The sequence below is a fragment of the Triticum urartu genome, chromosome 4A, assembly GCF_056163025.1.
Source record: "Triticum urartu cultivar PI428250 chromosome 4A, HENAU_Tu73, whole genome shotgun sequence".
In the NCBI taxonomy this organism is placed as follows: Eukaryota; Viridiplantae; Streptophyta; class Magnoliopsida; order Poales; family Poaceae; genus Triticum; species Triticum urartu.
The window spans coordinates 477,971,657-477,984,247 of NC_141876.1; the positions used below are offsets into that span (position 1 = coordinate 477,971,657).

The 12,591-nt window shown below is 45.0% G+C and overlaps 3 protein-coding genes across 3 annotated transcripts; all 3 read right to left on the reverse strand.

The window, feature by feature from the left end:
- Positions 1-2,045: 2,045 nt before the first annotated feature.
- On the reverse strand, positions 2,046-3,102 carry LOC125553973 (18.1 kDa class I heat shock protein-like). Its single transcript, XM_048717609.2, has one exon. The coding sequence runs from the start codon at positions 2,993-2,995 to the stop codon at positions 2,567-2,569; it is 429 nt and encodes a 142-aa protein (XP_048573566.2). The 5' UTR covers positions 2,996-3,102; the 3' UTR covers positions 2,046-2,566.
- A 1,152-nt stretch (positions 3,103-4,254) lies between these two features.
- On the reverse strand, positions 4,255-5,256 carry LOC125552184 (17.4 kDa class I heat shock protein). The gene has a single exon (XM_048715663.2). It carries the CDS (start codon positions 4,964-4,966, stop codon positions 4,490-4,492), a length of 477 nt encoding a protein of 158 aa, XP_048571620.1. The 5' UTR covers positions 4,967-5,256; the 3' UTR covers positions 4,255-4,489.
- Positions 5,257-10,113: 4,857 nt separating this feature from the next.
- On the reverse strand, positions 10,114-12,020 carry LOC125552183 (uncharacterized). The gene is made up of 2 exons (XM_048715662.2): positions 11,036-12,020; positions 10,114-10,955 (listed from the first exon to the last, which is right to left on the reverse strand). Exons 1-2 carry the CDS (start codon positions 11,965-11,967, stop codon positions 10,310-10,312), a joined length of 1,578 nt encoding a protein of 525 aa, XP_048571619.1. The 5' UTR covers positions 11,968-12,020; the 3' UTR covers positions 10,114-10,309.
- Positions 12,021-12,591: the final 571 nt, after the last annotated feature.

Sequence of the window (12,591 nt, forward strand, 5' to 3'; positions counted from 1 at the left end):
TGCCCCATTTCCAATATAGTGAAGATATTTATGCACATCCTTGTTTTCAGGCCTTTCCAAAGCAGTTCACTGATGATTACCTCTCAAACCACATGTATGATCAAGAGGCGAGGAAGGTATTCATACAACACCCACGGTTCAATATTAAAGTATTCCTGAAGAGGACGAAGGATGGATGGTCAATCATCCACAGGCACTGGCTTAAAATTATAAAGACCTTCAACATCAATGAAGGCTCAATATTCGCCTTCTGCTTCAGCAGTTTTCCAGATGAGATACATCTGTCTATGTACCGTCTATGATACTAATTTCGAAAGGTTATAGATGTTTCATGTGAAACTTGGTCCTGGTGTAGTTATGTAATGGCGTAGCTGAGTGCTGAAGCTATATAATGTTGTACTCTGATGTATTTTAATTATGAAAATGAAATATATTGTGTGCTTAATATGAACTGTCAATTAGATTAATAAATTCATTATGAATAATCAGATAATTAGCCTGCTAATTGGGTTTTTCTATTGCAAACGGTTGTTAAAAAAATACCGTGGGCGATGACCAACGCACACAGTTTATAGGAATAAACCGTGTTGGATCAATGAACAATCACACATGACTTTCTCTTGAAAACTATTTGCGTTAGGCCACCTTGCGCAAACGTTTACCACATGAAAACTGTGTGTGATGGACAACCTTTGCCACACAATTTTTTCCACGGACCGTGTGTGATATATTCAATAACGCAAGCCATTTAATGGGAAAAATTGTGTGTGATGTACCAGCGAACGGAAATGTTTTCCTTCGAGCGACTGTGTCAGATGTACATACGAACGGAAACGTTTAGCAGAGACGGACTGTGTGGGATGTACTTGCGACCGGAAACAATTTCGCCGTATAATTGTATTTTTAGCTCTATTGTACATATTTCCGTATTTGAGCGCTCGCCGGTCGCACACGACCTCATTTTGCCGAACGTGTGTGCCAGGAGGGCATATCTCCGACGGTTTCTGGGTCGTGTGGGAAGGACCCCCCCATCGCCCACACTCACTTGGCGACGGTTCTAGATGTCGTCGCGGAAAGGGGTTTTAAACCGTTTGTTTAGGAGCTCGCTATACTAGTGAAAGTGAGCACAAACGGTATTGCAATGCTCGGAAACAAGGCCTAGGGTTCATACTTTCACTAGTGCAAAGTTCTCTCAACAATGATAACATAATTGGATCATATGACAATCCCTCAACGTGTGACAAAATTCACTCCAAAGTTCCTATCACAGAGAATATAAGATGAAATTGCTTGTAAGGTACGAAACCACCTCAAAGTTATTCTTTTCGATCAATCCATTGAGTTATTCCTATAAGTGCCACAAACAGCCCTAGAGTTCATAGTAAATAACACCATATGATACACATCAATCAACCCTAATGTCACCTAGATACTTCAATGTCACCTCGGGAATCCCACGCAAGACATACATCAAACAACTTCAAATTCATAATATTCAATCCAACACAAAGAACCTCAAATAGTGCCCCAAGATTCCTAACGGAGAAACAAGGACGAAAATGTGCATCAACCCCTATGCATAGATTACCCCATTATCACATCGGGAATCCGCGAGTTGAGTGCCAAAACATACATCAAGTGAATCAATCGAACACCCCATTTGTCACCACGGGTATCCCACGCAAGACATACATCAAGTGCTCTCAAATCCATAATAGTATTCAATCCGATAATAGTGAAACCTCAAAGGTAAAACTCAATTCATCACAAAAAGATAGAGGGGGAAACACCATATGATCCAACTATAGTAACAAAGCTCGCGGTACATCAAGATCGTGTCAAATCAAGAACACGCGAGAGAGGGATCAAACACATAGCTAGCTACTGGTACATATCCTCAGCCCCGAGGGTGAACTACTCCCTCCTCATCATGGAGAGCACTGGGATGATGAAGATGGCCTCCGATGATGGTTTCCCCCTCCGACAGGGTGCCGAAATGGGCTCCCGGTTGGTTTTTCGTGGCTATAGAGGCTTGCGGCGGCAGAACTCCTGATCTAGGTTTCTTTCTGGGGGTTTCTAGATTTATAGGAATTTTTGCTTCATTTTCAAGTCAGGGTGGTCCACGAGGCAGCTACCAGGCAGGGGTCGCCCTAGGGGGTGTGGGCGCGCCCTCCACCCTTGTCTTTGACTCGGGACTCTTCTGGCCCAACTCTTGTGTTCCGGGGGCTTCATCGTAAATTTTCAGCTTGTTTGGGCACCGTTTGATATTCCTTTTCTGCAAAACTCAAAAATAAGAAAAAAAAAACTAAAACTGGCACTGGGCTCTAGGTTAATTGGTTAGTCCCAAAAATAATATAAAATAACATATAAATGCATATAAAACATCCAAGATAAATAATATAATAGCATGGAACAATAAAAAATTATATATACATTGAAGACGTATCAGTACTACCGCTCAAACAGATCGGGCAACAGAAGCATAAAAATAAGAAAAATGGAAGCGATACTGGTCAGTGGAAGTACCGCCTAAGCGGTACTACTGCTCCCATGAGTGGTACTACCGCTAGGAAGTAGCAAAATAGCCCAAGTAAAACAGATGGATGTAAGGAAGTCCAAAACTGCCAACACTTAATACCCTAGGCCTGAACCTGTGGAGGAACTTGCCGCTGCTGCGCTCCATCCTGTGCCAGGTGTCAGTCTTCTCCTTCTGCTCCTTGTTCCGCTCACCGCTGATCTGGATGATGTTGTCGTCCTCCACCTCCACCTTCACCCCCTCCTTCTTCAGCCCCGGCACATCCGCCTTGAACACGTGTGCCTCGGGCACTTCCTTCCAGTCGATGCACGCGCCCGTGAAGGCCGCCGTGTCAGAGGAGGTGCGCGGGACGAGGCTGCCGCTGCTGTTGCTGTCGGAGTCGAAAGGGAAGCCGTCGAAGGGGTCGAAGAAGTCAAGGGAGAAGGGTTCAAACATGTTGGTGCGGCGGATCGACGACATTGTCGGTCATATCGGTGAGGATTTGAGATGCTTGTGGAAGGAATCGACGATCGACGATTTGGCTGGTGTTGGAAGCGGAAGGGTGATCGATTGATTTCTGGGAGCTCTTTGATCAGTGCTTTTTTAAGATATATTCTTGGATTTCTGTCGAGCGGCACGGGGAAGAATTTATAAAGAGTTAGGAATGACATAGCGGAGAAGGAGAAAGCCCGCTTGTGGAGATTTCTCTCGTCTTCCCGTGAAGACCCGAGGTCACTGGACTATGTTCGTTGGTTGGGACAGAATTGGGTTGGTCCCGTATCATAGAGAAGACACCAACACCTTCTGAAATCTGCATTAGATTTGCGTTGATTGTTTTTCTTTTTTAGGAAAAATGCACGGATCCTTATTTTAAAAAATGTAGCTAGCTCTCGTATAAATAAGATTAACTATGTCTCGTCTAGCTCATACACCGTTGGGTTTTACACAAAGATTCGTAGTTTTTTTTGGTTAATCAAGTAGTGTATGACTTTTTTCTTTTTTTTACAGTGAAGTTGTGTAGGAGTTAGATGAGACTTTATTGTGGGACGGAGGGAGTGAATGAGAATTAGTAAATATGCTAAAGAAGTATTTAGTACTCGTATTGAAATCTTGTATAACATACACATTTTGGCAACTAGGGGCGGCTTGGATCGGCGGATCCAGAGGGGCCGGTGTAGCGGCTCGGTGGAAGAGGGTAGGGGCGTCCCCGCGACGCGATTCCGCCCGCAGATTTGGCCGGAATCACAAATGACGATGGGCGGAATCAATGACGGATCGAAGGAGGTGAGGAAAAGGCGCGGGCTAAAATATTCCTTCCGTCAACCGCTTTTGAAAACCTGCGTATTTGCAGGTTGAGATGTGATTTTGCACATTACAGGATCTAATCGGACATCATTTTCCACGCCAGCCCGACTTTATGGCATAACCCGGGTCAAACATTGCAGGTCTCATCGGACAATATTTTTTACGCCGACCCGAGGAGCTTAACCCGGGTCGAACATTAAGGATCCTTCGTTGGCTTGGGCAAAACCGTGCCCGACAAGACACGGAGGCGCCCGGCTTAAGCTCCTCGCCCCCTCCTCCACGAATTCCTGGCACTTGAGCGACCGGAAGACAAAAGAGACTAGCGTTTATTCCGACTAAAATGAGCGTGATTGTAATTTTTAGCGCTTAAATTGAGTTGAAATTGCTTGTGTGAGGGTTAGGAACGTTCTATGATCCGCACGGCCACTCAAAAATTAGCAGAGAATATACTAATGGATTTACTCAGTTGCTGATGAAATACAGATCGATGAGCAAACTGGACTCGAAACACAGACGAGATTCATTCGCACACAACGCTAGAGTACTAGACACACAGCGCACGCACGGACAGCCGGACTCTGGTTTTTTTTATTTCATCACTACCACCGGGGCGAAACTCCACACCTCTGCTCTGCAGTCCACCTCATCGCGCAGCGAGCACGCAGACGCCTAGCCGGAGATCTGGATGGACTTGACGTCGGGCTTCTTGGCCTCCTCCTTGGGCACGGTGACGGTGAGCACGCCGTTCTCCATCGACGCCTTCACCTGCTCCGCCTTGGCGTTCTCCGGGAGCCGGAACCTGCGGAGGAACTTGCCGCTGCTGCGCTCCACCCTGTGCCAGGTGTCGGTCTTCTCCTCCTGCTCCTTGTTCCGCTCGCCGCTGATCTGGAGGATGTTGCCGTCCTCCACCTCCACCTTCACCTCCTCCTTCTTCAGCCCGGGGACGTCCGCCTTGAACACGTGCGCCTCGGGCGTCTCCTTCCAGTCGATGCGCGCGCCCGCGAAGGCCGCCGTGTCGGAGGAGGTGCGCGGGACGAGGCTGCCGCCGCTGTTGCTGCTGCCGGAGCCGAAGGGGAAGCCGTCAAAAGGGTCGAAGAAGTCGAGGGAGAAGGGGTCGAACACGTTGCTGCGGCGGATCAGCGACATTGTTGATGGGGATTCGAGCTGCTGGTGGAAGGAATCGACGATTTGATTAGTGTTGGAAGCGGAAGGGTGAGCGATTGATTTGTGGTAGCTCTTTTGATCGGTGCTTTCTTCAGACTTTCTTGGGTTTCTGTCGATCGGGATGGGAGAATTTATAGAGGGCTGGGGATTGTATGGAGAAAGGAGAAAGCAAATCTTCTAGAGAATTCTCTCGTCTTCCCGTGAAGACTCGAGGCCACTAGATCGTGTTCGTCGTTTGGGCCGGATTTGGTTTGGTCCGGTCTCGTGGAGAAGACACCAGCAGCTTCTCGACTCTGCAGTAGAGAACCGCTCAAAAGAAAAAAGACTCTGCAGTTGATTTGCGCTGATGCTTTTTCTGGAAAAAATGCACCGATATTTACTCCCTTCGTCCGACGAAAAATTGTACATATAGAAATTTTAGAATAAATTATGAAATGAAATAAAAAATACACTGAAAATGTGTCACCATCTTTTCTTTTTAATTATCCAACCCCTACGGGCTATGTGCATGTAGAAATTAAGGAGACCGTCTGTAGAATGTTATTGGTCTTGATTATTGTAAGATGAGAGAGAAACTTTTTTTTTACTTTAAGATGCATTGAGAAGATATAAATACACTCTTTTGTGAATAAATTTTAAAGCCAAACATACACTTTTCATCAGACGAAGTGAGTATTTTTTTTAAACTGTGAGTAGCTCTCACCTAGATGAGAAAATAACTATGTGCCACCTAGCTCCTACAATGTTGGATTTTACACGAAGATTTAAACTTTTTTTGAACGCCAATATATGACTACCGTATATCCAACGAACTAAACAACCGTCTTGGGAGGAGCCAGCTAACGAAATCATTCGCCCTCAGTAACAAATCCAGGCGAACATCCACGTGAGCAGAAACCCCCATGCCACAATCTCCCACCCACGCAAAACATTCTCCGCTCCCAACTCCTGGCCCAGACTGTTAGAAAACCCCATTAAACCCCTCCCGTACCATCCCGTCGCTTCCATCGCCTCTGTCTCCACCACACCCCCCTTTCCTCCATCACCCCATCGCCTCCATCGAATTCGACCAGGAAAAACTACCACGGGAAAGTAAGGAGGCGCTGGTTCAAGCATCATCCAAGAGAAATTGAGGCAAGATCTGAACTACCAGCTCTTCTCATCCCCTCCCCACCACCAGCCCCACCCCCACCCCCAAGCCCATGTGCAAAACACTGCCTACCCGATCAAGAAAACTTGTGGTTTACAAATCGTAGTATAAGATAATTGCCATCTTAAAAGACAAGTGGAAGAAACCCATACTACATCGTGGAAGAAACCAAGTAGCATCCAGGGAGGCTCTAGGCCAGGCATTTTCAAGCGTGGAAGCGAACCAAACTAACTACTAAAGCCCCATGACAGGATGTGTAAAAATCAACAATATTTACAGAAAAAAATTGCCACCTGAAAGCTGACGAAAATCCTAAGTGGGTAGTAGTAAAAGTGCCATGTGATTACTTCTGAAAAATGCCATCATGAATCCACTAAAAACTAACATGCCAAGTAGTCCATGCAAAACCCCACTAAAAATGCCAAGAAAAACAGGGAAAAAAGTACCATGCCATATCCACTAGAACTATCATGACTGGTTGTACAAAAAGCATTCAATTTTTTTTAAAAAAACCCTGCCGCAGTGAACTAACTATAAAAATGCATCGTGTCCAATTATAAAAACTGCCACCTTAAAGTTGATGAGAATACCAAATGAAAAGTAATAAATTTGCCATGTGATTGCTGCTAAAAAATGCCATTGTAGATACACCTAACAAGCCAAAGCCATGGTAGACCCACTAAAAATCTGCCACGTGAAAACTGCTGAAAATGCCATGTGATTACTGCTGAAAAATGTCATCCTAAATCACTGATAACTAACATGCCAAACAGTCCATGCAAAGCCCCGCTAAAAAATAACAATAAAACAGGGAGGAAATGCCATGCAAGACTACACACTACCAATTTATAACAAAAAAAATTCATATAAGTGCTGCTAAAAATGCCATGTGAGTATTGATAAGAAACCTGCTAAACTAGGGTTAGTGCTACTGAAATCCGCCATGTGAGTAGCTCTTAGAATAAATCACATTTAAAAAACCGATATGTGTCTGCTATTAAAACCTGTCATCTGATATCTGATAAAAATCCTCGTAGACATGGGCATTACCAGGCTATCACATGCTGAGGTTTATGTATTTTAAGGGACATGCCGCGGGTCCCAAAGAAGTTTGCTCCGACCATGGCATTTGTAAGAGTATCTCCATTTTTTAGGGCTTTTGGGGTAAAAAAACAACTTTCAACAACTGGACAAAATATAAAGTTGGCAAAAAAAATTGGGCATCCCAAAAGAAGCATGGAGGTGTTGTGGCATGCCGACTGTTACCGCAAACACAAAATTCAGCCACACATTGCCCTCATTTCCGAATATAAAAAAGCTCCAACTTAAGGCACGCTCGAGGCTATTAACGGTGCAATACACCGGGGGTGACCTATGCAAAGTCATATTACGCGGTTCCGTGATGTACGGTAGATCCGGGGCCATCCACTTGTTCTGAGATTCGTAAAACTGTATGGCCCACCTAAATGTATGGCACTAGTATATTTCTTGTATTTTTTTAGTCAAACCAATGGCAGCATAATGGACCCCGAAGTACACCTTTTGTCGGAGACGATACACATGCAAGTTTTTCCTCTCACTCCACACACGAAACAAATCCATAGACTTTATTTCCTCTTAAAGAATTTAAATCAACCATATCTTTTAAACTATAGACTCGTTTTTGATTTTTTTATATATTTGGACCCCTGGCGTCAAGAACTTTAAAACTAGACTAATTTTGGTTATATTTCAAACACATTTAATTTTTGACGTTTCACATTTCATATGTGAAATAAATCCATTTCACTAGAAAAATCTAAAACAAACCTATTTCACTAGAAATATGTGAAAATAACATTTTTTACATAAACCTATTTAACTCAAATGACAACTTATGAAATTAATTATTTGAAGGTGTGTAACATTTTTATTTCAAAGGAGTAAAATAAGTTATTTCATAAACGTGCAATTGAAATAGATGTGACTTTTGTGAAACAAGCCAGGGAAAGTGAAATGTATGTTCTAAAAGTGAAAAATAATATGAAACCGAAATGTTAACTTGTGAAACTGATTATTTCCATATGTTTAACAGTTTATTTCAGAAGAGTGAAACATGTTATTTCAAACATGTGCAATTGAAATATATGTGTTTTTTATGTAACAAGCCCATGGAAAGTGAAATTCATGTTCTGAAAGTGAAAACAATATGAAACTAAAACGTTAATTTGTGGAACCGATTATTTCAAAATGTGCAAAAATTTATTTCAGGAATGTGAAACATGTTATTTTTAAAAATGTGCAATTATAATATATGTGATTATTGTAAAACAAGCTAGTGAAAAGTAAAATGTAGGTTCTGAAAGTGAAAAACAGTATGAACTGAAAGTGAAAAATAATATGAACTGAAATGTCAACTTGTGAAACCGATCGTTTCCAAATGTGAAATGGTTTATTATAAAACAATGATATATGTTCTTTCAAAATTGTGCAATTGAAGTATATATGATTTATCTGAAGCAAGCCGGTAAAAAGTGAAATGTAAGTTCTGAATGTGAAAAACAATACGAAACTGAAATGTGAACTTGTGAAACTGATTGAAATCATCTTATCCATAAGATTTAAAGTGGGTGAAATATGTGAAATGTGTTTCATGAATTTTAACTTATTTAAAATGTATCCAAAATCGGTCTTGTTTTAAAGGTCTTTGCGACATGAGTTCAAATATATAAAAAGTTTTGAAATCAGAAGTTTGGTTAACTGATATGAATGATTTTAAGTTAGCAAAGGTGAAATAAAGATATGAATTAGTTTGAGAGAGAGGAGAGGGAATGGATAGCACATGCATGCAAGACCCTGTGTCATCTGACCAAAAGGTGACTTCGACGGGACCCGTGTACCCTGTTTGCATTTTGTATAGCTATGTATTCTCGAAACACAATGCTTCGCTTTTAATGCTGCATAGTGTTGCACTAATCTTCAGACCGCAACGAGCAGCTCAAGATCTGCCGGTACATCACGAAACCGCTCAATTTTACTTTTCGGGGCGGCCTCTCCGTGGGAAGCCTGGCTGTAGGCTTGCCTCGGGAACCAGAAGGCTTGGTAGAAGCCTGGCGACAGGAAAAGAAAATAGTTGCTCTGGTGAGATGAAGGATGTTGGTTCTATGGAGGGCTTGGCACCTGAGAGATGACGTTGTTCACAATAAAGGTGAGGCTACTATACGAGACTCAGTGATGTTCTTGAGAAATTACTGGGAGTGTTTATCCTCTACAAATCCGATTACAAGTGATGTTAAGGGGAAGCAGAAGCTTCATGTAGTTAATACGCAGTATACTAGCTTGCCGCGCCATGTTGATGGGGTTGACTGGACTAAACCGCCCGAGAATCACATAAAGATCAATGTCGACGCTTCTTTCATTGCAACCACGGGTTTGGCTGCGCTAGGAGCGGTTGGCAGTGATAGTTTTGGTGAATTTGTCTTCTCTACGGGTTGTCATTTTCGTGGATGCTCAGATGCTAAGGAAGCTGAAGCCCATGCCCTATCTTTTGGTCTTAACCAGGCTCATAAGCTGGATTTAAACATAGTGCAGATGGAGACCGACTGTAATGCTGTAGCGGCCGCTGTGAATGATGTTAATGCTAGCAGGACCAGCTGGTGGGCTTGCTATGAGAATTCTAAGGATATGATCAAGGAGTTTGGAGCTTGTTCTGTTTCCAAAGCCCAGAGGGAGAGCAATGTGGCCGCGCATGAGCTTGCTGCATATACTAGAGTGAATGAAGATTTCTTTCAGCTGATGTGCCACATGCCTTGAAGCAGGTTGTTGCTTCTGATTGTAACCCAATTTTATTGATATAAATGAAGCTCTCCCTTATCTAAAAAAAAGTCCAAAACCCTTAACTTTTTTTTGAACAGCCAAATCCCTTAATTGAATGTTGCTGACTCTATATCATGTTTTTCATTAGTCCAGTAGAAATGAATAAGTGAGCTATGGGTTCATCTTCAGGTCACAATGTGAGTCTCTGCTGTAATCCTTTACTGCTTTAATACTTTTCACTTCTAAGTCGAGTGCTAGCGTATTATAACCATGATTGTGAAATAACATATTTATTTATTTATTGTTTGCATATGATCAGTAAATATTCCTGACGGCGACCATTTTATCAGTAGGAGATCTCCATAGTTTTATTATTTCCACTACTCTCCAATGGTGAGATGCAGCAGCTCTCTGAACTCGAGCCTCCTGGTCTCCGTATGCAGCGTCCTCTTCTTGTTTGGCCAGTAGGTGACCCATATCCTGCCCTTGATCTCCCACTCCATGGTCTTGCCGGCTGCGGCCGCGCACATCCTCCAGCACACGCCCTCCCCGTACTCGTCGCCGGCAAAGATGACTCCTCCGCTTCTGGTGAAGGGCCTGCTGGGGCTGGTGTACCGGTTCCTGAACCAGGACCTCGGCTGGAAGAGCTCCAGCTTGGGCGGGTCGCTGGAGAAGACCTCCCTGCCCCCGCCGCCGCTGCCGTGGAGGAACCAGTTCAGTGACGCCGTGTTACCGTGCACCGAGTGCTCGAACTTCCAGGGCTTCATGGTCCTGGTCACCGTCTCGTGCGCCGACACGCTGATGCCGATCGACGCCGGTGCGGCGGCGAGCGTCGTGTCGATGCCCTTGTCGGTGCCGACCTCCTGGACGGGGTTGTCCGTGGACCTGCTCACGGAGAGCGAGAGGATGTCCGACTGCGCCATGGGCGTGAGCTGCAGCGATATGCGCGACGGGAAGTGCTTCTCGTCGGAGCCGTGGCCTTGCCTCGCCATGAGAGTCTCGGACACCAGCTGTATCACGTCGCACCTGCATGCAAAAGGAAGATCAGTAAATCATTTAGTGCAGTTCTTGATTAATGCATGGTGAATTGAGTTGCGCGGATCGACCGTATGTTGTCGACGTTGACGGCGACGTCGATCCAGTTCTCCTGGAACGCGACTCTGTACGTGAACTGGATGACGCTCTCGAGCTGCTGGTAGTTGAGCGAGAAGAGCAGTCTCTCGTCTTTGACCAGCTGGTGCTGCTGCTGCTGGTGGTGGTGATGGGACGGGTGGTTCTCCATGGTCATGGCCACGACCGGGCAGTACAGCTGGACCTTCCATAGCCTGCTCGCCGACAGAGCATAGGAGAACACCGCGAAACGCAGCGGGGACGACGTGCCGGCGCCTGACCGGAGAGCCTCCATGGCCCAGTTGGTGACGCCCAGATTCAGCGACCGCATCCACTGCTCCTCCAGGTCGGACCCGAGGGCCAGCATAAGCTCCCTCGCTGCGTGGCGCATCTCGTCGCGGGTCAGCCGTGCGGTGATCGCGCCGATGAACTCCCGCCGGGGCGTGGACGGGGCCTCGTAGATGCAGACCAGGAACGCCAGGGCCAGGACGGACAGGCTGAGGATCTTGCCCGAACCTTCGGACACATGCACGGCCGGTAGCCTGAAGATGGCCCTGCTGCTAGAGTAAGGCCCGTACCTGAGCACCCCGCAGACGATCTCGAGCAAGAACTGGGCCGCAACGTCTGTGGTGTTCGCAGGTTTCAGCTTGGAATAATGGGAGCTCCAGAGCGAGACTGGATCGTGGTCACGGGACCCGTCACAGATGGAGAAAGACAAACTGAAGGGATGGGTTTCTTCAGATTGTCTGGTGACTACGAGGTTGAGGGATTGGTTTGTGGATGGAGAACTGCATATCTGGAGAGAGTGGGATTCGTCTGCCCTCCATTGCCCGGGGAGGCTCCTGATCCACTGCCAGATGTCAGGAGCAAAGCCAGAAGCCATGGATGGCAGAGGAGGAAGAGCTGGCTCTATGTCTATGGACTCCATGATCACCTATGTCGAATTATATACACATTTCAAGCCACGAGGTGAAATTGAAACGGGAAAGTACTAAGGAAGTCAAATTATTAGAAACCATTCGATAGGGCAAGTTGAGGGCAACTGAAACTCTACTTTCCTGTGATTGCAAAGCCCCTTTCAGATGATGTGTAGATTCAGTACTGTCCAATTCAGCACATTGTTGAGTAGTGCAAGGGAACGTTTTCCTGCTAATGGTGCCCAGCCTAGAGCCTATATGTACTGCTTTTTTCGTCAATCTACATCAAGTCTAGTGAGATTACATCAAGGAAAATCGAGCAAGTCTGGTGCAGCGCAGAAAGATGATCCATCAAGACAAGAGAATGAGATAATCTCGACTAGTGTTCGTCCTGTTTTTCCTTGATAAATGGGGGATATTCTCTTTCTTCTAATAGAATTGCAGTGCTCCTGCTCTTTCCAGGTTCATTTTAGTGAGAAAGGTTTGGCAGAGGAAATGATTTCTACTACTTTCTACTGTATATAGCGTTTACAAGAAAAGAAAAACATCTTGAGAATATCCTGCACTAAATAGGGTTTTGCTTTCGCGGTGCAGTTAGGTGCAATGAGGTATCATTCTTTGTGCCTTTTCCCATG